Source organism: Phyllostomus hastatus, unplaced genomic scaffold (assembly GCF_019186645.2).
Source record: "Phyllostomus hastatus isolate PE091 unplaced genomic scaffold, TTU_PhHast_1.1 phas_contig_58, whole genome shotgun sequence".
In the NCBI taxonomy this organism is placed as follows: domain Eukaryota; kingdom Metazoa; phylum Chordata; class Mammalia; order Chiroptera; family Phyllostomidae; genus Phyllostomus; species Phyllostomus hastatus.
The window spans coordinates 59,577,260-59,599,106 of NW_025333916.1; the positions used below are offsets into that span (position 1 = coordinate 59,577,260).

General features: G+C 45.4%; 1 protein-coding gene across 1 annotated transcript in view; it reads right to left on the reverse strand.

The window, feature by feature from the left end:
* Positions 1–21,847, reverse strand: part of OXCT1 (3-oxoacid CoA-transferase 1) — a 125,737-nt gene that overhangs the window by 64,095 nt on the left and 39,795 nt on the right. Inside the window, exons 8-10 of the mRNA XM_045847765.1 lie at positions 4,599–4,706; positions 3,197–3,311; positions 1,029–1,123 (exon numbers count right to left, since the gene is read on the reverse strand). Of these exons, the coding sequence (XP_045703721.1) occupies positions 1,029–1,123; positions 3,197–3,311; positions 4,599–4,706 (318 nt within the window). The remainder of the gene's footprint in view (positions 1–1,028; positions 1,124–3,196; positions 3,312–4,598; positions 4,707–21,847) is intronic.

Consider the following 21,847-nt stretch of genomic DNA (forward strand, 5'->3'; position numbering starts at 1 on the left):
CTAATGTTTAGACCTATGTACATTTTCCTTTAAACATTGACCATGGGTAACTCCCATAGTCTTACTTCCCTATCTTCAAAGGGAGGGAACTGATCACTCCAGAAATCTCTGAGGTTCATGAATAATATGTCTTTGATTTCATCATGAATCTGCTTTTATTCAGACACACATCCTTTTTGTCTTTGAAAATGGTCATGGTTATTACCTCAATGAATCACTATTGACGCTATGCCTATGATCACTACTGATATTTCAAATACCAGATGTACAGTTGCTATGTGTACCATTTTTATTGCATTAGTGGTTGAGAGTCACTGAAGAACAATAAAGATTAGGGATATTATAAATTGGCAAACTATAAGTAATCTCTGCCATAGCTAATAATTAAATTAAAAAATATCACCCAGGAAGCAAAATTGCTTCTCACTTTCATTATAATGTTGAATAAAAACTGTAGCCAAATTCTATGAAAACACTGAGCTCATCTGGAAGGTTAATTTTGAGGAAAAGAAAATTCTACCCTTTTAGACATCAGGGCCTTAACGCAATAATTAGATGAGAAGAATTTCTAAGACTTTTTTGAATCAATCAACTGTTGAAAAATGTCCCTGCCCTAAACAGACACCTTACTCTGCGGTTTTCACTCAGTGCCTCACTGAATTTTGCTTCACAGAGAATTGCCAATGACCTTCATTCGTGGCCAAGCACAAGAGAGTTACAAAGAGCGCACTGGGCAGGAGGAACCCGCGAGGTCTCTCTGAAGCAGCGCCCGGGGGAGACGGGAACCCGCGGTCTGACAAAAGAAGAGCAGTCCCACACCCAGGAAACGACCGTCTACCATGGAAAATACAACCCTACAAACTCACAGCTCCCCCCAATCTGTGGGGGAAGTTCAATATTTTATTGTGATGACAGACAGAAAGATACGTTTGGGAACTTGAAGCTGATAACTCTCAGCCATAAGATTTCACTATACAGAATATCTCGTCATCTAGATCACCTAAATAAAACTTTGACTTCTATCTTACCAAGCCCAGGATTCCATTTTCGCTTTGCAGGTGAACAGTCATGTTGGGGCTGATGAAGTTGCTGGCCAGCAGTGGGATTCCTATGCCCAAATTGGCTGGGAAAAAAGATGTTAAGGGAGAACGCAGAAAAGGTAGAGAGATTATGCCATAGGTCTTCCACGTGTACAAATCTGAAGTGACGCCTTCTTTAAAGGCGATCGCTCTGAATGTGATCACTGGACACATCCTCCAATCACCCGCTAGGCACTATTTTGTCATTGTTTTAAAATCACGAATTAATTACACTTTTATCGATAACATTAATATGCTTCCCGTAAATACATCAAAGCGGTGGCTTTGGAAGACACGCCAGGAGGTCATGTACACCGCCAGACATATTTTATTTTCCTGAATGCGCTCAGCAAACTCGGGCTGCTGTGGTACGACTTATGACTGGCATGTTGTTAAACACGGCTTGACTTTTGTTTAAAAGCCATTTTGACTTTTCGAAACTCCAACTAAAGTAAGGACGATTTAACATACTTAAAAAGGGCTACCATGTCTAGACTTAACAAAAAGTTCTAGGACAATACCAAAATGTCTGCATCGGAGTGTCCCCATGGTTTGGGGTCACCGTGGCGGCAATCACTGGAGCGGCGTCTCCCGAGCCTTCCCTAAAACGTAAGCTGGGGGAGGAGAGTTTCAGGGAATGCAACTGAGACCCCATAAAAAGTAGCATCAAAGGGCTAAACCAAGGGTGTTGAATCTTCTTCCTTGGACATCAAAATAGGGTCTAACCTGATCTGTATGCAGATGGGGTGGTTCAGTCTGGCCTCCGACCGGATCGGAGAGACTGGAACAGAAACTAGGAGACACATGGACGGTGTGGTGGTTTACCAGAGGACGGGGGTCTGGGATAGGAAGAGGTAAAGGGGTCAAATGCATGGTGGCAGAAGGAGACCTGACTTTGGGTGGTAAATGCGACGCACACAGATGATGCAGCATAGAGTTGTACACTTGTAACCTCTACGATTTCATTAGCCAATGGCACCTCAATAAATTTAATTTTTAAAAAAAGGAACACGCTGCCTAGAACTTCTGACTGTGGTGTCTACTAGCCCTGCTGAATGGCAAACCCTCACGGGCATTGAAATAACGTCGAAGTTCAAACAGTCATTTACTTAATTACCTCTTCCTATCTCTTTTTTGAGAAAGTATTTAAAGCAAAACTTGAATCATTTACTGAATACCCTTACAAAACATTATTTCTAATGTTCTAATATTTAAAACATTAGAAATAAAAGAGTATATACTCAGGGGATCTTTGTCACAAGAAACAAGGGGTTGTTAAGACGTTGGGTCTTACAGAAAAGGACAAATACTATATGTTTTCACTTATATGTGGAATCTAAAGAACAAAATAAACAAACACACAGAACAGAAAAAGACTCATAGACACAGAGAATCGACAGATGGTACCAGAGCGGAGGGGGGTTGGGGTTGGAGGACTGGGAGATAAAGATGAAGGAATTAAGAAGTACAAATCGGTCATTACAAACTAGTCATGGGGATGTAAAATACAGGATAGAGAGTACAGTCAATAATATTGTAATAACTATGTATGGTGCCAGCTGGGGTACTGAAAATACTGGTTCAAACACTTTGTAAAGTATATGACTGTCTAACCACTATGCTGTACACCTGAGACTACTATAAAATAATAAGGAATATAAACTGTAATAGAAAAATAAAATTTTTAAAAAGTTGGATCTTGTATGTTTCAGTGAGTATGCAAATGCCAGAATATAGAGAAAAAAATGGCACAGGTGATAAATAACTAGTACTTCTGAGATCTGAAACCTCGCCTCGGGTAATCTCCAGTCCCCATAACATGTAGGCAAATGGCAAACTGCACTAAAATCCACTGTGTCTGAGCAAACTGCTAAGCAAATTTTCGGTCATCATTTTGTTCCAAGAAGACAAATGGACTACAATTCCAATATCGCACATCTTGATATCTTTAGGCTATAAGCTACATTTTGAAAAAGCAAAACAAAAACAAAAACTGATCAACTGCTTTAAGAGTTACCAGGACTAGAAACGAACCCCCGTGCATCTGCCCGAGCAGTCCGACCCGCCGGGAGAGGGAGGGCCCTGTCCGCGCGCAGGCGCACAAGGACGAAGGATACCGTACATGCCGTCCTCAAATTCCAGAGCTGCCCGCCTGATGATGCGCTCCCTCACGTTATCCCCCGGCTTCCCAGACTTGGTTTTGACGTCTCCCTCTTTCCGGATCGACATACGCTTTAAAATGAACAGAAACAGATTATTTGCGCTTGAGGCGTATCCTTGGATGCTTATCACTGTGAAAGTTCAAAGTTTCACTAGAAAAAAAAATTAACTCTGTCCCACTACTGCTCGGAGGCAAATCTGCAAAGTAGCAGTGTTTTTTTAAAAAAAAAAAAGAATGTGAATGAAAGCACAACCAGAAATAATTCTTTACAAAGGATGTGAAAGAGGTCAGATTTCTTTGAAGAGGAGGATACGCACTCTCTGAAGCAAATGACCCCTCCGCGCCTGCCTCACTGGCTGCTGCTCCTGTGGCCTGCCTCTCGGGACTCCTGCAACCGCGTTCCCCTCGGGGTCTCGGGACGGAGCCAGCGCGGATGCAAAAGGAACAGACCTTGGACTCTGCTTCCGCAGGCCTGGCCGAACGTGCTTGGCTGGTGCCGCTGCTCTCAGTTGCCTGTTTCCACCTGCAGGGTCTAGACTGGTTTCTGCCACGAGCACATCACGGAGATCACAGAATCAGCCAGAAACCAGCCGGGACAGTATTTCCAACACTAAATCTCCTTAACGCAGACTCTGGTCTTCATTTGCAAATGTCCCATCCTTCCCCTCTGGCCCACTGACATCGGTTTTAGATTGCAGAAGGCCGTTCTATTTAACGCCCACAGGGTAGGAGGCATCTCTGATTCTGCTGGACGCCCCCCCAACCCCCACAACCACCACCCTCGCACATCTGTTTTGTTGCCGATCCCTAGATACTTCTGAATCTTGGTATCAATTTTGGCCCCGATGGTCATTTTTTGCAAGCTCTGAGTTACCTAAAAATACCGCTTGCCACAATCTCATCACCGCCAGCTGCCTAGCACCTAAAAAGCCTAACATGAATGGGAAGTGAGGTCCATTGTGGACTCTATCATCAAATGCCAAACACCTTCAAGGTAGACAGACATTCCTGAACAGTCAAACATTGGGAGCCCAGCAGGGGTAAAGCCAGCAGAGACCGGCCATCCTTCCCTACCTCCCCGGACAGGGTGGGTGCAAAACTGCACACCCCCCCCCCACCAGGGCAGTTACACGGCCTGGAGCACACAGCCTGCGACCACAGGGCATCGCTGGGCGGGACAGTCCACCATGGATCGTGCCCCCTCTCGATGGATGCAGGAGAAGCTCCTACTGAGTAGGATCCAGAGCAAGGCTTCCCGCTCAGCGCCGACTCCCTGTCGCCGGGAACGGCCCCAGGGACACACGTCTCCGACCGACAGGCGGAGGCACAGACAGTGACCGCGGAGCGGAGTCACCTACCTCAATTCTCTTCTCGTAGTTCTCTCCCTTTATAAGGCGGTGGACGTAGATCTTGGGGATGTGGATGTCCTCTGCGGCGAATGACCCGATGTCCACGATTTCCTCAACCTGTCCAGAGAGGAAAAAAAAAATTAAATAGTGAAAGCTTAAACCGAACACTTTATTTAAGAAACGAAGTATAAGCCTCTTCACTTCCAACTCAGGTTGTGTACACAGTATAAATACACACACACACACACACATACACACACACACACAGATGTACATATCCATGCCAGGTTGGGGGGCAAAAGTAGGTTTACAGTGCGAGTATGCAGAGCAGTTTACTCTTGTATTATTATTTATTAATTGTTGCATTGTTTTCCAGACAAACAACTGTAAACCTCCTTTTGCCAACCTTGTATATAAGAAAGAATAGGTAGGGGTGTGTGTGTGTGTGTGTTTGAGAGAAAGAGATTTATATCATGCCTTCTGGACCCGCAAAAAAGAAGAAATTCAAATACACGTGTCTAAACGTAAAACACAGAGCACAAAGCTTCAGAACCTAGTTTTTGCCCAAAACAGCTTCAGTCACAAGTCTGCCAAGTGCAGCTGCTTGAACTTTCGCTAAGTGCAGTTCAACGACGCTCACTTGAAAGAACACCCCTTAAAACCATTTTCAAAACTAATGGGACATTTATCGTACCAGAAACAAAAATCTGTAACAACATCTGCTTGGTCCATTGAAGAGCTTTTTAAATATAGATATAAATGCTATTTCTAACAGTTTTTAATTATTCCTATTGGCTTCCTAGAACCGTGAACAAAATGCAACTGCTGAAATAATTTCACTTAAAGACCGATGATTAATTTCAATATGGAAATTTCAAAAAGCAAATATTAACTAATAAATAGAAATACCCAATGTAATTAGAACCGATTCAGAGTAAAGGAACATTTTATAGCAATATGCAATACCCCAAGTAAGCCAGCTATTTTAGAATTTAAAAAAAAAAGGAAAAAATGGTTTGTTTTTTAACATCAACATAAAAAAATCGGAACAACAAGCATCAAGAAAAACTAAGGTCAATATTGTCCCAGTCAAAGAATTACTTTTCAGGTGCCAAGAAAAAATATTCTCTTGAAGACTGAGTGCACTGATGCCATTCCCAAAGCAAACAGCTCTTGTGCACAGAGAGCTGTGCCAAACTGGTCTCCCAAACTAACAACTGAGCTCTCAGGAGTGTTTGGGGTGGAGCAGCCCCCACGCCACACCCCTCGAACAATGAAAGAAAACCAGAAAGTACAAGGGCCGTTCCAGTTACTGCGCACTGCTCCCAGAGAGCCAAAACAGAACAGGACGTGGTGGATAAGAGCTCTCTTCTTCGATGAACGGAAGGATCTTGACCCAAATCGAACGAGAACGCAAGGAAGAGTCAGGAAACGCGGGGCCATCTAAACTCAGGGAGCGGGTAGAGCTGTGGGCCAACCTCCGTCTGAGAATGAGTAAAGGGGCGGCAAGGGGACTTCCCATCACCGTACTCTGCAGGCTCCCCTCCGAACCTGTCCGTGCTCTGGGGTCTCCTCCCCAAGGCAGTGACCAGGTGCGAGGAGGTGGAGGCAGGACATGCAGAGCAGCTGAGAGCATCCTGCCTCCTGTTCAGCCAATGGGACTTCCAGCCATGAGGGCTCGTTCCCATCTTTACACGTATGCAGTTCAACCCTTCAGAGATGTTCGTGACTTTAAAAATTCATGTGTGCATTAAATCCATTATCCTGAGGATAACTGTGAAGACTTACTATTGGTGAAAATATTTACCACAGCACTTGTTAAAATAGTAAGGAGTTAGAAACAATCTAAATGGTTAATGACAGGATAAACATAAAATATATATTCACACAATGATGAATCATTATTATGCTCTCATAATATTTAGTGATACCTCATAATTTAATATTTCCTAAAAATGCAAGATTTTGTATTGTTACATACAGACTCTTTCATCCTTTATGTAAATTACTTATACTTACCAAAATTACACAAAACTACTAATAATTATTGTCTCCAGGTAATAGTACAAGTTATTTGTATTTCCCTTCTACCTTTAGAATCAAGGACACCTACAATGTTTTATTTTTTTAAAGATCCAATAGACACCAAGTAGTTTCCAAAACTGGGAAATATATAAGTGGGGAATTCGATAAATTCCTTAATTAGCTAGAAAGGTACCACTAAGAGAAATGGTGGTTTCTAAACATTAAAAGCACTTACAACATTATGAAAGAAATTAAGAAAGCCCTTTTGCCTACATTTTCTTAAGATAATAATGTGAACTTTTCTCCATGCCCAAGGCTGTTCCAAAAGCTCAGGCCCTTCTACCTCTTGCTCGAATGATTACAGCAGCTCCATCGCTGGTCTCCCTGCCTTTACACTGGGACCCACTAATTGAAATAAAGAACAACTTACAGGGGAACAAGAATAGAGTGGATGAAGCCATGAATCAAATCAATGATTTGGAACATAAGGAAGCAAAAAACAACCAATCAGAACAACAAGAAGAAAAAACAATTCAAAAAACCAGGACAGCATAAGGAGCCTCTGGGACAACTTCAAGCATTCCAACATTTGCATCATAGGGGTCCCAGGAGGAGAAAAGAAAGAGCAAGAAATGGGAAATCTATGTGAAAAAAAGTAATGAAAGAAAACTTCCCTAATTTGGTGAAGGAAGTAGACATGCAAGTCCAGGAAGTATGGAGAGTCCCAAACAAGATGGATGCAAAGAAGCCCACTCCAATACACATCAAAATTAAAATGCCAAAGGTTAAAGATAAAGAGAGAATCTTAAAAGCAGCAAAAGAAAATAAGTTAGTTACCTACAGGGGAGTTCTCATAAGACTGTCAGCTGATTTCTCAAAAGAAACTTTGCAGGCAAGAAGGGATTGGCAAAAAATATTCAAAGTCATGAAAAGCAGGGACCTACAGCCAAGACTGCTCTACCCAGCAAACCTATCATTTAGAATAGAAGGGCAGATAAGGAGCTTCCCGGATAAGAAAAAAACTGAAGGAGTTCATCATCACCAAACCATTATTATATGAAATGTTAAAGGGACTTATTTAAGGAAAAGAAGATCAAAACTATGAACAATAACATGGCAATAAATACATATCTATCAACAATTGATCTAAAAAATAAACTAAGCAAAGAAGAAGAACAGAGACAGAACCATGGATATGAAGAGTGTTTTGATGGCTGCCAGATGGGATGAGTGTGTGAGGGAATGGGTGAAAGTTGAGGGGATTAAGGAACACTAATAGGTAGTTACAGAGTAGCCCTGGGGATGTACAGTGTAGTGTAGGAAATGGAGCAGCCAAAGAACCCATATGCATGACCCACGGACATGAACAATGGTGGGGGGATTGTCTGAGGGAGTGGGGTATGCGGGGTGAAGGGGGTCAAAGGGGAGAAAAATTAGGACAACGGTAGTAGCATAATCATAGAATAAAATGAAAATATAGAAAAAAATCTGAAGTATAAACCGAAAGGAGAAAACATGTTTTCAGACAACCTGTGAAAAGAGTTTTTAAAAAACAAAACTGAAGAGGCAGAACCCTTTCAATGCTAGTGCCTGAAGGGACTGAGCCTTCTGTGCTGGCTTTGTGTGGCCATGAGAAGGAACAGTAACAAAGAACCTGTGTGTGTGTGTGTGTGGGGGGGGGGAGGGGAGGTGGGAGTCTGGTGAGACCAGACAATAACCTCAGAGTCAAAGAAATTTGAAAAGAAAAAAAATGGATAAAATGTACTTGTTTTCAAAAAAGCAGAACTAAAGCGTGTGAGAGCACTCATGAATGATGGCAGAGACGCACCTCCTAAAATCACGAGTGGGTTGGACAGAGGGCAAAGAACGAGGAGAAAGCGGCACTGCAAAGCGGCGGCGTGTGCCCGCAAACTCGGCCGAGATCAGACTGGAGGACAGGTAGCGCGGAGCCAGCACTGTGCGTGGGTCTGACGCAGCACCATCTGGCATGTCTAAAAACCCAGACGCTCCAGGCGTCTCTAATTAGTACTTGTCTTCAGTCATTAGCAGAAAAATAGCGGCTAGGAAATGTTCATTATTGTCGACGTGAACTTTGTTTTCAAAGGTTGCCGTCTCTGCCTTGCGCGCTTCCTACTTTATAATTCTGAAAAGTTGTATTATCAAGCTCGGAAAAGGGTAAGAATTCATCTCTGGGTGACAATGCTTTTGTTTTCACCTGGCAAACATTATTTCTGTCTCAGGTGAGGGAACACAAGAGCTGCCAAGCAGTGACTTGCTCATTTGTTTTATTTTTAGCGACAACCTCCATCCGTCGGAGCCACAGACAGGGGCCCGACCCTGGAGGTGGTTAGGGAAAGAGCTGAGCACCCGAAAACCTCCCCATGTGATGCAAAGCAAGGGCTGTGGGTGGGGGGCCGGGGGGGGGGAGGGAGGGAGGGAGGCATCACACTGCGATTGTTCTCCCTGAGTCATTTTAACTTTCAGAAAGGTTTAGCATGAATGTGTATCATTTGCTAAGGAAAAAAAAATAAGCAAGCAAACAACGAGCGATAATGTCTGGAATCATGAGAGACATTAAGTAACCCAAAGTAGCCAACGCTGAGGACTAGGAAAATGGAAGAGGGAGGCAACAGGCAATGAGCAATAACAGGAAAGGTCACGAGGCGGGTGCAGAGGTGCCCCCGACATCGACTTAACCCAGAGAACAAGTGCGATGAAGAAAACGCGTGGAGAACAGGGGGGTCAGCACACAGGGCACCCTTCCCCAAAATCCGAAGGAGAAAAAAAGATTTTTTTCATGAATGCAAAGGAGCGAGAAGGCGCCTGTCTCCTCAAGCTTTGTGCCGAGGGGTGAGATGACTAGCACCAAATCACAGGAGGAGATGGCGCAAAGCCAAAGGGCTTGGGACAAACGCAGACAGTCTCGGTGTCTCTGCAGGAAGGCGTGAGGGCTGAACAGGGGAGAGGCTATTCCAGAATCCGCAGCCTTGACACGGTGGCACGATGACCGCGCAGTCACTAGGAAACCCGGCTGACCATATCAGGTGCCAGCAGACCCCCCCGGCAGGTGCGGTGAACAGGCGCTGACCCGAGGGCGTGCTGGGTCACGAAAACGTGCCCAGGTCTGGAAGCCACAGACCTGGCGCTAGATTTTGCGCACAAGTGATTTAAAAGAAGTGATTTAAAAGAAGGAGACGTATCATACGCTAACGGCCATGTAATCAGAGTGCTCACCAGACTAAAGATGTAGGTGACACACTTTTATTAGGAACAACAAAATCAGCTCAGAAATAAGATAGTGCGATCATGAGAGACGCCAATTACTTGAACATTGCCCATCATAGTCGGCTGATATCCATTCTGTGTATTGCCTTCTGACGAGTTCTATCTCTCAGAATGAAACAGTGGGAGACACCATGATTCTGGACTTCCAACTGATGGGTAAACTACTCGGTAAAGTGGAAATGATGGAAACCCTGAGAGAAAGCAACAAGGAGAAATTGCAATTTATAACAGGCCAGGCACTGCAGCCTGGGCCTGCACAGACATGGATCGTGGTCTTGCAAGAAACACAGGATTTCCAAGAGCTGACAGAAAAAATAAGCAGGTTCAAGTGACAAATGGGCTCATCGGGCTTTCAAAACACCCATTCTGAAGACAGGAAAACAGACTGTCTCGGCGATGAAGAGAAAGCTATGTAAACAAATGGGTAAAGCACTCCACAGTTACATGTGTCTTCTCCTATTTTGGAAGGGCTCGCACGAAAGAGACACCCCTGACCGCGGACAACGGGGCATCACAAGAAACCGTAAGAGGTATGCCAAAGGCACAAGACTGGAATGAGATGCGCTGGTTCCAAAATGCCACAGAGGATGAAAAAGTGGCCTGGGGGCGGATCTTGCTGTTTCTGCAGGCGGAGAGCACGATCCCGCTGCGGGCCAAGGATGGCAGAGAGAAGCACAGCGCTTCCGTTCCACGTTGCTCCTGACCTCCCGGCACAGAGAGGGAAAGGGCAGGACGCCCACAAGGAAGGAGGAGCTGAACTCCAAGAACAGAAGCCCAGACACTCTGAACTGACTCCGGGCTGCAGACCCACAGAAGCGATATCCCAGGATCCTTAAAGGGCCTGAGGTTTCGGTCACAACATCACAGTCAAATGAGAAATGGAAGAGAGGGCGGCAGATGGAGGGAGCTCAACACACTCCTTTTCCACATGGGGCTTCCCTCCCAACAGCATCCCACAGTGGTGACTGAACAGATCAGCTGCACAGAGAGAAGCATCTCGTCAGACGCCAGCACCAGCGCCCCCAGGCCCAGCCGTGCCCCAGGGAAGGTGACTCATCTGCAGACCAGGCTGACCGTGGGCAGGCCAGGGTTGGGGGCGGAGGGAGTCCACCTGACCAAGTCCCTCTTACAGACACGGTGGGAAGATGCAACTTGGATTCCTTCGCTTTACAAAGATGAACTAAGCACCCACTAGACCAAGCAATGAGAAAGCGGCAGGGACCCCGCCCTGAGGGGCAGACAGGAAGGTAACCACTTGAAGAACCACAAAAAGGACAGGAGGGTTTGACAAAACCTTCAAGCCTCCGAGCCTGCAGTTTTTAACTCTGGGGGAACTCTTCTTTCAGAATCTGACGTTCTCCGTATCTACAAGTCTGTCTCAATTTTGTGTGTTCACTTATGTTGTTCTTTACATTCCACATACAAGTGAAATCATATGGCGTGGGTCCTCTGACCGGCTTATTTCACCGAGCGTAATGCCAGAAGGGAAGGGGGCAGGGCACAGGGTGAAGAAGGGGAAGGGACTGGAAGCGCAGGTTGGCAGTTACAGAACCGTCACGGGGACACAGAGTGCAGCAGGGGGAAGAGAGTCAGTGATACTGTATGTAACAACCGTGTGTGGTGCCAGGTGGGTGCTGGGAGCATCGGGAGGACCACTTTGTACAGTAGACCACTGTCCAAGCCCTAGGCTGCACCCCTAAAACCAGTACAAACATTGAATGCCCACTGTGGCTAAAAAATAAAATAATAATAATTTAAAAAACAATAGGATGAAAACTACAAAGACTATTCACACACACACACACACAATTCTTTACCTATAAAATCCCCCATGAGATTTTGGGAGACTGGTGCAAAGACACGCCCCCACCACCTCCCACCCGCCTCAGGCCCCAGGGAGAAGAGAAGCTGGTTCTAACGGATGGAGGTCTTCGTGACCATCCGGTTCAATGTCGTTATGGAGGCCTTAGATGACGCCAGGGAATGAATGCCTTTTGAGAGGTCAGGGCCAGGGAGCAAGGGTCTGGGTGCAACAGGCGACCGGAACAGACGCAGCCCCGTTTCCGTCGGAGAAGACGACCTTGGGCCCGTGGCCTCCAGGGCTCACCAAGCCTTCGGGTGAGAGAAACGGTGTTCGGGGCTCCAACCCCTCCTCTAACGCTCCAAGGACAGCGTGTCCCCGGAGCAAGCCAGTGTCTCTATGCCACGGTGACAGTCAGCTTCTCCTCCTCGCCACCGGGTTCTCTCTTGCAGTTAAAACAGGGTCGCCAAGGTGAAGTCCAGTGTCGTTTTTTAACAGCAAGAACGCTCACACTTCACCTGATCACTGATTTCCTCTAAACCGTACGCACCATCAGATCCATATATGCGCACTTTAATTTTTATCTGGCCTCTGGCGGCTCGCTCTGTTTGTCTTTGTAGCATAACTTTTTAGTCCAACCTGAGCTCTATTTTACCGCTGTACCACGGTTGTCTTTATTTTTGTTACGGTGGAAAGAGTGCCCAGAAGGGAAATACAGGCAGGGCCCTCACCACTGCGGTCTGGCGAAGAACTTCATATGGGAGGCTAAAAGCAAAGGGAGACACGTCTCACCCTCTGACCCAGTCATCCTGAGCCTGGTCCCATAAGGCTACCAGGCGCTCTGAACACCAAGTGAAACCACGAGAGTATAGGAGGGGAGAGCCCTTGAAAGTCTGTCTGCGTGTGTCATCTCTGCTAGCCGGGAACAGGAGAACCTTGAGCCTGTGTACTCACCCCAAGGGCCTGGGAGGGGGACGGGGAAGGGGTCCGCGCTGCCCAGAGATAAACCCCGTCAAACAACTTTGGTTAACTGCCTGCCTCCTGTCACGTGTGCAAACCGAACAAATAGAGTCTAGAGCAAAATAAGGACTCGGGCTAACAGACCCCCACCCATATACCTACGGTTGGGTAGTCACGTCTCCCGGGGAAGGTGCGCCACCTGCACCCGCCAATCAAAATGTATCTTCTTCACCCCAACCCCACCACTATGTAAGTCCTCAGAACAAAGGGCTCACTCTCCTCTCTCGGCCTCATGGCTCTCTTGCCCTCCAGGGGACGCCTGGCCAGTCAGCCTTTGACTGGGGCGAGGGGGCCCTGACCACCCCTTTGGGCCATCTGGCCACCCCACTTTTGCCACCCTACTCTAACCACCCTCCTTTGCTTTCCCATGAGAAGTCAGCATGAATAAACTTTGCTTGCACACTAGTAGGCTCGCTGGACTGTGAATTCTTTGCTGCGTCGGTGAGAAGAACCAAGTTTCTGGGAGCTTCTCCCGTAACATTTTTATTGCCCTACTTTTCATTAATATCATCTTATGTATTTGTTGAGTCTTGCAGGCTCCTTTCTACCCTCCATGGAACAAAAGATTGAACAGTACATGTGTCCAACTGGAGAATGATCTGGCCAGACGGGCCAGAAAGAATGGTAGCTACAATGAAGACAGAAAGCGGCTTCTGCTGGTCAGGAAAATAAAATACGCCAATATCACCTGAATGAAATTTGCTACAGATCGAGGTTACTGTCGTGTATAATACCTGGCCTGATGATTTGTTTGAAAAGGAAATAAAAGGATTTAGCTAACCACCAGCTCAAAAACTGTAATATGGCAGGGATACCCCCGAAACACCAAGAGAATCTCCTTTCTCCACTTGCTGTCCAACCTCAGAGTAGATGATGATAATTTGCAACCTAATGTCCCTTCTTACACAATACTGATAAAAGAGTCCTTCCTCCCTACAACGTCTCGTTTAAAAACATGGGATACGAAGATAAATGGATGAAGCAGTTTGAACTCTTTCTTTAGAAGAAAAGCTCTACCGAAAACATCTCAATTTATCGAAACTATGGCTTAGCTGCAAAATAAGTGGCACACACTGACCCTCCCCCAAGTAGACACACTCCTTACTTCACGGGCGCTCCTAGCGGTTTTCATCATGTGGGAGAACTGTTTTCTTAACAAATTTAAAAGCAGCTTATTTTAAGTATTATTTTCATCTCCACTGACTCTAATACCACATCCAAACAGCTCAGCCTGTGCTGGTATTTTGCTAAACACTTTTTCTTTGACCCAAAATGCCAATCTTCACTAAGTATGTGATTTGATAACATTCGGGCAGTATTATACAATTATATGAGTCATATCCTTTTCTAAAAGGAAACTTTATTAGAACTGTAGCAAATCCAGAGAAGTAATTAAAACGAATACATCTACTCAAATGAATTAAAATACTTCTAACGAGTTCATTCAAAGCACCAGTCTTATCCATAATAGTAAGGAAAAAAATGACACCATTATCACATGCCCCCAGGAAAGCAGCAAGACATGATACAATTAATAGAATTAAACCAGGAACATTTTTCAGTGAAGAGTTATGAAGAAACAGGGAAAAAAAGAAATTTGCGTTGGGTTTAACAGCCATAAAAAAAACTGCCTAGTAATGACATCAAGTGAAATCTTAAAAGGTTACCACTCTTTAAGGCTTAATTCCTTCAAGTTTGGTCTGTTAATCATTCTTGGAGTTTTTTATTACACAAAAACGTGGTATTTAACACATAAATTGCAAAGAAGAATTGGGTTAAACTCTAACGTCTCCAGAACACAGGTAATGGTTGCTTAATCCAACAGAAATTGCCTCAAATTCATCTCGTGAATGACTTAATAATTCCTAAATTTAAAATCGTTTAGCAAGTGCAACAGAGTAAGAACTTTCTTTTTTCATTTCATCGTTCAAATGCTGCCCGCACGCTTTCATTTCTCTGAAGTAGAGAGCAAAGCAGAATCCTGATCCTATTTATGTCATTAAAAAATTTAAATGCCATGTTGGTTTTCCCTGACTTAGTGTAAGAACGGTAAGCAAAAGAAATGTAAAACTAAACTTCAAAACAAAATATCTGCTTTCCTCTCTCTGTGCTTCCATTTCCCAAAGTAGCCCTTTAAGTCGAAAGAAATTCAAAGCTAATGTCACATTCTCAGTTGTGCTTTTAGCCTTGAGATAAAATGGCCCTTCCCTTCATACCAACAGCAGACACTCGGTCAGTTAGCCTAGTATCACTTGGTTCTCGTTTTTTCCAACAAACTTGAGTTTTGGCCGCCAGTCATCACTGAGAAGGCAGGGCCGGTCCCAACTCAGGGGCCATCATCCACAGTTGACTGAGGTCCTGAATCTAAATGTCTTCTTAGCTTATGTACCTCATCGCCCAAACTCAACACATATTTAAAAATTGAAGAGTGACAATTAAAAGCAGCACCCTGAACTTTCTGAGAGCATTTATCCATTAAAGAAGAGTGGCTATGGTTGATAGAAAAGGGTGATGGATTCACTGATGCCAATCTTTTGTAACAGAGCAATTTTTGTCCTTATGATTCTCATGCTGTGGATTTCACTCATTTCTCCTATACTCATGTGAATCACTTCGGGTCCCTTCGTCTCTAAAGTGGGTGAGTTCACCTTTAAATGATGCCTGATATCCTTTCCCAGCCCTTGTGTCACAGCTCACAACAGTCCCGTCCTGTTGACTAAGACACTGAGTAGCTTTTCAGAGACAGCGGACCAATAATGCCCGTCACTGAGCCAAAGCACGTGCAGAGGACAGAACTCTGACCTACGGCTGTATCCGGAACCGGAGACTCACCCTCCCCTCCAACGGATCCAAAGAACCGGGACAGAACCAGAACTTAAACACCAGAACCCTTCGGAAGCCAAGGGTCCGTTGTCCAGGAAGATCCGGTGTGGACATCTCTTTACTGTAAGTGGCCCGGCTCCAAGGTTCCCCGACTAAAACCTGTCCCCCAGCCCTTTTAAAACCCTTAGCCTGAAGCCCTGGCTGGCGTAGCTCAGTGGATTGAGCGTGGGCTGCGAACCAAAGCATCGCAGGTTCGATTCCCAGTCAGGGCACATGCTTGGGTTGCAGGCCATGGCCCCCAGCAACCGCACATGGATGTTTCTCTCTCTCTTTCTCCCTCCCTTTCCTCTCTAAAAATAAATAAAATCTTAAAAATAAATAAATAAATAAAACCCTTGGCCTGGTCCAGTGAGGGAGCTGGATCCGAAGCACCATTAGGTGTCTCATCGTCTCGGCTGGCGCCTTTTCGATCAATAAACCTTCCCTTACTCCAGACTCTGCCGTTCCGAGTCTTCCCCTTCACAGCATCAGGCACTGGGTTCAGTAACGCTTGCCTGTTATAAATCTGTATTACTGCCTGGATGTTGTGTAACAAGACCTTAAAGGTACACACATTAACATGTCTTCCTAATTATTCCGGGTTGTTGAACGCTGGATCAATTCCTTCGTCTTGGGTGTCCTTTGGCAAATAAGCCTGGCTTTAATTCCATGCCACTTAGCCTATCTTCACTGCCCCTCTGGACTCGTGTTTTTGCTACGCCAACGCTCTCCTGACCAGCCGGGCTACGGCATTTACTGGGCCAGTTTATCTGCCACCAATTTATCATCCTCTGCATTACCTGGCGAACGACCACATGACTGGTTCTGCTCTAGCTGAGTAATAAAAGCCTCCTAAATGAGACACGCTGTCTGTTTCAGCCAGCAGTCAAAGGCACACCTGGAGACAAATGATCCCGGAGACGTCAGAGGACACGGTAATAAGGGAGGGAATTACCGAGCAGCTGGTGGCAGATCGCTGAGTCTCTCAACGTGGGGCCCCACAAAGCCCTCAAACAGAAAACCGTCAGGAACCACCACTGAGCACAAGGCGTTTTTGCTTTTGTAGAGCACGGCGGGCTAATGATGTCAATCAACTAGAATGGGCAGAACATGTATAAGTCTGAAAAGTGATGTTGACAGCTTCAGACTGCTGGCTCGGTGACTCCAGCATCGTTTCCTGAGCACCCCAGGCACGGTGCCAGGGTCTGGGAATACAAAACTGAGTAGAACAAGGTCCCTCAAGGTGCTTAGTTGAATGGAGGAGATAGATTAACAGCTAACCACAATACAAGAAAGGAACCCCCCCAAAAAACCCAGAATTATCTTCTGGAGGGCGGGCGCATTGCAATGCAGGCTTCCCCAGCTAGGTGCATGCTCTAGGAACCCATCTGCATCAGTGCACCAGCTGGCGTTATTGTGAGAACCTGTGTTGGCCTCAGCTAATTTTTTTTTTTTGAAGACTCTTTCAACACTTTGCCCATCTCATGATGTGGGTGACTCATGAGCGCACCTGCTCACACCGCACCGAGTGTTCTGGGGATTTTGATCAAAAACGGCATCACCCTTGTGCCCCACCCTCCCTATGCATTGGATCTTGCCCCAAGCAACTCTTTTTTATTTCCCCAGGTGAAAAATGTCCTCAGAGGGAAGGGTTTTGCTGATGTGGAAGACGTGAAACAAAAACCAGCAGAAGCACTGAAAGGGATCCACACTGATGAGTTCAAAAACTGTTCTGAGCAGTGGGAAAAAGTCTCGGTAGGTGTGTGGCATCAGATGCGGAGAGCTTTGAAGGTGACTGATGGTAAGACATGTAAGAATAAACACGCAATTTTTTATAAATAAATTCTGGGGATTTTTTGGTCCCTCCTTGTACAGTGTGGTGATAAATGCTATAGCGGGACAGCAGCACTGAGAAGCAGAAAATGAGGCCCGAAAAGAAGGGAGGTGGGCATCCGGGCAGCGGGAAGGGCAGGTGCCCCGGCCCAGAGCCAGAAAGGATGCGATTTACAGGAACAGGAGAAGAGGGATGGTGGCTGTGAAAGGGTTTAGGGTGCACGGGAGCGGGAGTGGCAGAGGAAGTTCTAAATTTTCATCTTACGGAACGAGGAGCCTCATTTTGGAACGGCTCTCAGGAATAGCAACAGCGACCCTGAAGAGAAAAGAAATGCCACTTCCTTCATTCTCCCAAACACTCCCAAGCGAGGTCACCTAACCAAGGCTGCTGCTGCAGCAGTTTCTTTTGATCACCGCAGCCTCTCTCCAGAGAGAACATGTTGAACACCTTGGCGATGAGAGCCTCTCACTTTTATTAATTTTTTGGTTGGACACCTGGATCTTCGAGGGGCCTAGTAAAAAGCCCTCGAAAAGCCTGAATACGTCCTGATTTTAAGAGGCTGCCGTATGCGAGGGGATGGAACTACAGAAACGTGTGTGTGAGAAATGTAACCAGTGACACGAAAGGGGCCGGCGAGCGATGTTGATCGTTTCCCCCTCTCCCACCTTCCTTCCTTCGCCGTGCACGAAACCCGTGACTTGAAGAATGCCTCGTTTGTTTCAGTGTTATTCTCTAACCAGGAGGATTTAGAGAGTACCTCCTGGGAAAAAAAAAAATAGCAGCCAGTTTTTAAAATAAAACAATCTTACATAAGCCCTAATTACCACTTCGGTATTTGTAGACTTAGATCTGTATTTGAGGTGGAAAAAATAACGCTTTTTGACAAGGTCTCTGAAAGGAGAGAGGAAAGCCACTATTATTTTAACACAAGTGACTTTAAAGCCACAAGCTCAATTCCTAACGCCGACATGGAATAAATCAATAAGCAGGTTAAAAGTTGGCGGTTAAACTAAAAGCAGAAAGCTAAATTAGTAAACGGAGTCTTTTTTCTTGATTTGCGACGAGACAATTGTGTGGCGTCAGTCACGCTGGGCCTTATTATTCAACCACCTTTCAGGAGAGCGTTTCGTGGGGAGGAATCCAAAAACCACGGGATGATGTTAGAAATGCCCTGTGGCCCTTGCCGCCTCCTCTTTCCCCGTAGAATCCACGTCCCCTTGTGCAGCGAGACGGCCTGCTGGGAAATCGTGACCGTGAGTTTTAGGGAGTCGTCTCACAGCCCCCAACCAGCCCAGCCGAGGGCTTGACTCACTCACTGCTTATCTTAGTTAGGAACGGGCTCTGCGGGCTGCGCCGCCAGTCACCGTGCAGCCTGCTCCCTGGCAGCCCGATCCCCGTCACTCCTGTGGCTGGGCTACTGCTGCAGGGTCCAGGTGCACTTCTCTTTCCGGTCGGCCAGCTGCAGCCAATCAAGTTCAAGTTCACGCCCAGGGAGAAGAACCGCCCCCCCCACCGCCACCAGGAGGCGGGTTCGAACCCAGAGAGCCTGGCTCCAGAGCGCGCACGCGCACACGCCCGTCCACAACCCTCCTCTTCCCTCTCACACAGCGCCTCAGCTAAATGGGAAGGAAATGCTAGTGGTAACTACAGTTAATACTTAAAATAACGACGGTAACATTGACAGCAACTTATAAAATCACAAAAGAAATACGAACAACCAATAAATACTGAACTTCCCTGGTCATCAGAGATACGCAAACTAAAGCCGCAGGACGGGCCCTGGCTGGTGTGGTTCAGGTGGTTGGAGAGTCTCGTCCTGTTCACCAAAAGGTAGTGGGTTCAATTCCTGGTCAGGGAATATACCTAGATGGCAGGTTCAATCCCCGACAGGGCACGTAAGGGAGGCAACTAATCGACGTTTCTTTCTCACATCAATGTTTCTCTCTCTCTCTCCCCACCCCCTTCCCTCTCTCTCTAAAATCAATAAACATGTTTTTAAACATGTACGTTTTCACCTAGCAAACCGTCAAAAAAAAAATTTAAGTATAGTATCCATCTTGTTGAGAATGGTTCCAAATGATATTACGACACGGTTATAATTGAAATTATCTTCTTAAAGAACAATGTAGCAATATTTATTGAAAGTTTGAAAAATGTTGATGTGCACACCCCAAAATCCACTTCCGGAAATTCTGTCACAGAAAACAGACATGCACAGGAATGAGAACCCTCACCGAAGCATTATTCAATAACAGCAAAAGATGAAAAACAACACAACAGTCCAACGACAGAGAGTTGATAATATGAGCGACACTGCCCAAAATGTCCCTTTGGGGAGAATATTTAGTGACCTGCAGAAACATCCTTAGTGTTCTATGTAATGAAAAACTATATACATCGTGGTCCTAATGTTATAGAAACTAACATATATATGAACAGAAAATAAAGAAACCAAGACAAGAGACATCCAATTCCTTTTTCTGCCTCGAGACCCTTGGTTCCACTCGGGGAGGCTCTCGTCTCATAGCTTTCAGGAGACGATTGTGTGAGTTTTAAGAGGCTAACATTCCTGAATGCCTTTTAACTTTCTGTTCGTGGAGGAATTAACATGGCCCCAGAGCTACACTTAGTTGACTGAAAAACTCAATTCGCTCAGTATCTATATGGTCCTGCCAGGAACGGGACAGTGAATTACGTTAAAAATGTTAATACTGAGAAGTGTGAAGCAAAAGGTGCCCACCCTCATTCACTTGTGGCTAAAAACGGGCAGAAAGAAACATGTTTAGATCTTAACTCTCCCCCCTCCATGCACGCAAAGCTGCTCCCGGTACCTCCCTCTGCAAAGATGCTGCAGCCTACCTCACTGTGCTACTTTAATTGGTGACTTAAAATACTCTGGACGCAAGTGCACAGTATAAATAAGCACTTAGCCTTATTGCTGTTTCCATTATCACTGGCGGTAGCTCTGTTACCCCCTATTGCCAATGTCTCCATTGCAGCTTCTCCTGCGCTGGTGTGGGGCTGGTGTGGGGGGTCCTGTAGTGTATCGATCATGCAATCGATCATTCGTGGAGCATTTTACTGCCCCTATTTCCCAGGAATTAATTTCATGAAACGTTTTTCTATTTCCAGTCCTCATCAATCCACATGTAAAAAGCTTTGTGCATTAAAAATAGGAACCGACAAAGAGGAAAAATAAGTGAAAACTTTTAGGTACAAACATATGGCCGAAAGCATCAAGAAAAAAAAAATCTATAAATAAAACAGCAGCTAAAATAGTTCTTTTTACACAGTTCTCAAAATGAATTCTTGTAAATCCCTCAAACTGAGAGAAATTTAAATTATGTGAAAACTTTCAAACTCAACAGCCTTAACCCTGTAGCTTATTTTTTTCTTAGAGCAAGGAAGGGAGAGGGACAGAGAGAGAGACAGAGACAGAAAAACATCAGTTGACAAGAGAAACATCAATTGGTTGCCTCCCATATGCACCACAACCGGGGATCGAACCTGCAACCTAGGTAGGTGCCCTGACCAAGATCAAACCTGCAGCCTTTTGCTGTACGGGATGATGCTCCGACTAACTGAGCCACCCGGCCAGGGCAATCCAGCAGCTCTCTGTAGCCAACCTGTGTTCATCCGAGTTTGGTAATGATGCATGTTTCTTCCCTGGGCTTTGTCTGTGCCAGCACAGCTTTTCCAAAATTTAAAATGAAACTCTAAACTGAAAAGAACTTTTGCACAATGCAAGGCAAAACCTGAATCCTCTTCCCCAATCGTTAAAGAAACGAAAATAGCTCCTTTAAACGAATGACCCGTGTCCTCTGCACAGAAAGCACAGAAAAGGAGCCACACTTCCTCACATCTCTGCTTAATGTCCCACCGACGGGACTTGGATTTAAAATTCTCTTCAGAGTTACTGAATGTGGACCGAGTCATTCAGTAACAGCAACGCTGTACATGAATGTTACATTTCAGAAGCCAAGTCGGAGAGGTGACCTTGGACATGAATGGATGGCCTTGTTTTCTGCATGGAATGAATCACAGAGTAAAAAGACCTATGACTTTCTACCAGTTCAGTCATTCTCCGTTTCTAACCCTTCATTGATTTGCCCCAAATTAGCAAAATGTTTCCAACCGTTACATCTGAAAACAAGCAAAACATACTTTCTTCACGAGTCTGAAAATTTAATAAGGCAAATCTGTCTCGAGGAAGGAGTCCAAACACCTGCAGACTAATCATGTTTACCCGGAACCGTGTGCTTCGTCTTAAGGAAATGTGGGCAAAGATCTATTTCTGGGTTCTTCAGTCCCAGAATAACCACGGTGCGCCCGCAGCTGAACAGCCGTCGTCAGCCGACAGCTGAGGCCCCTTTATTCGTGTCGTTTCTCCTGCTCCCAAGTGAACAACACACGTTACTTTCATTAAAAAGA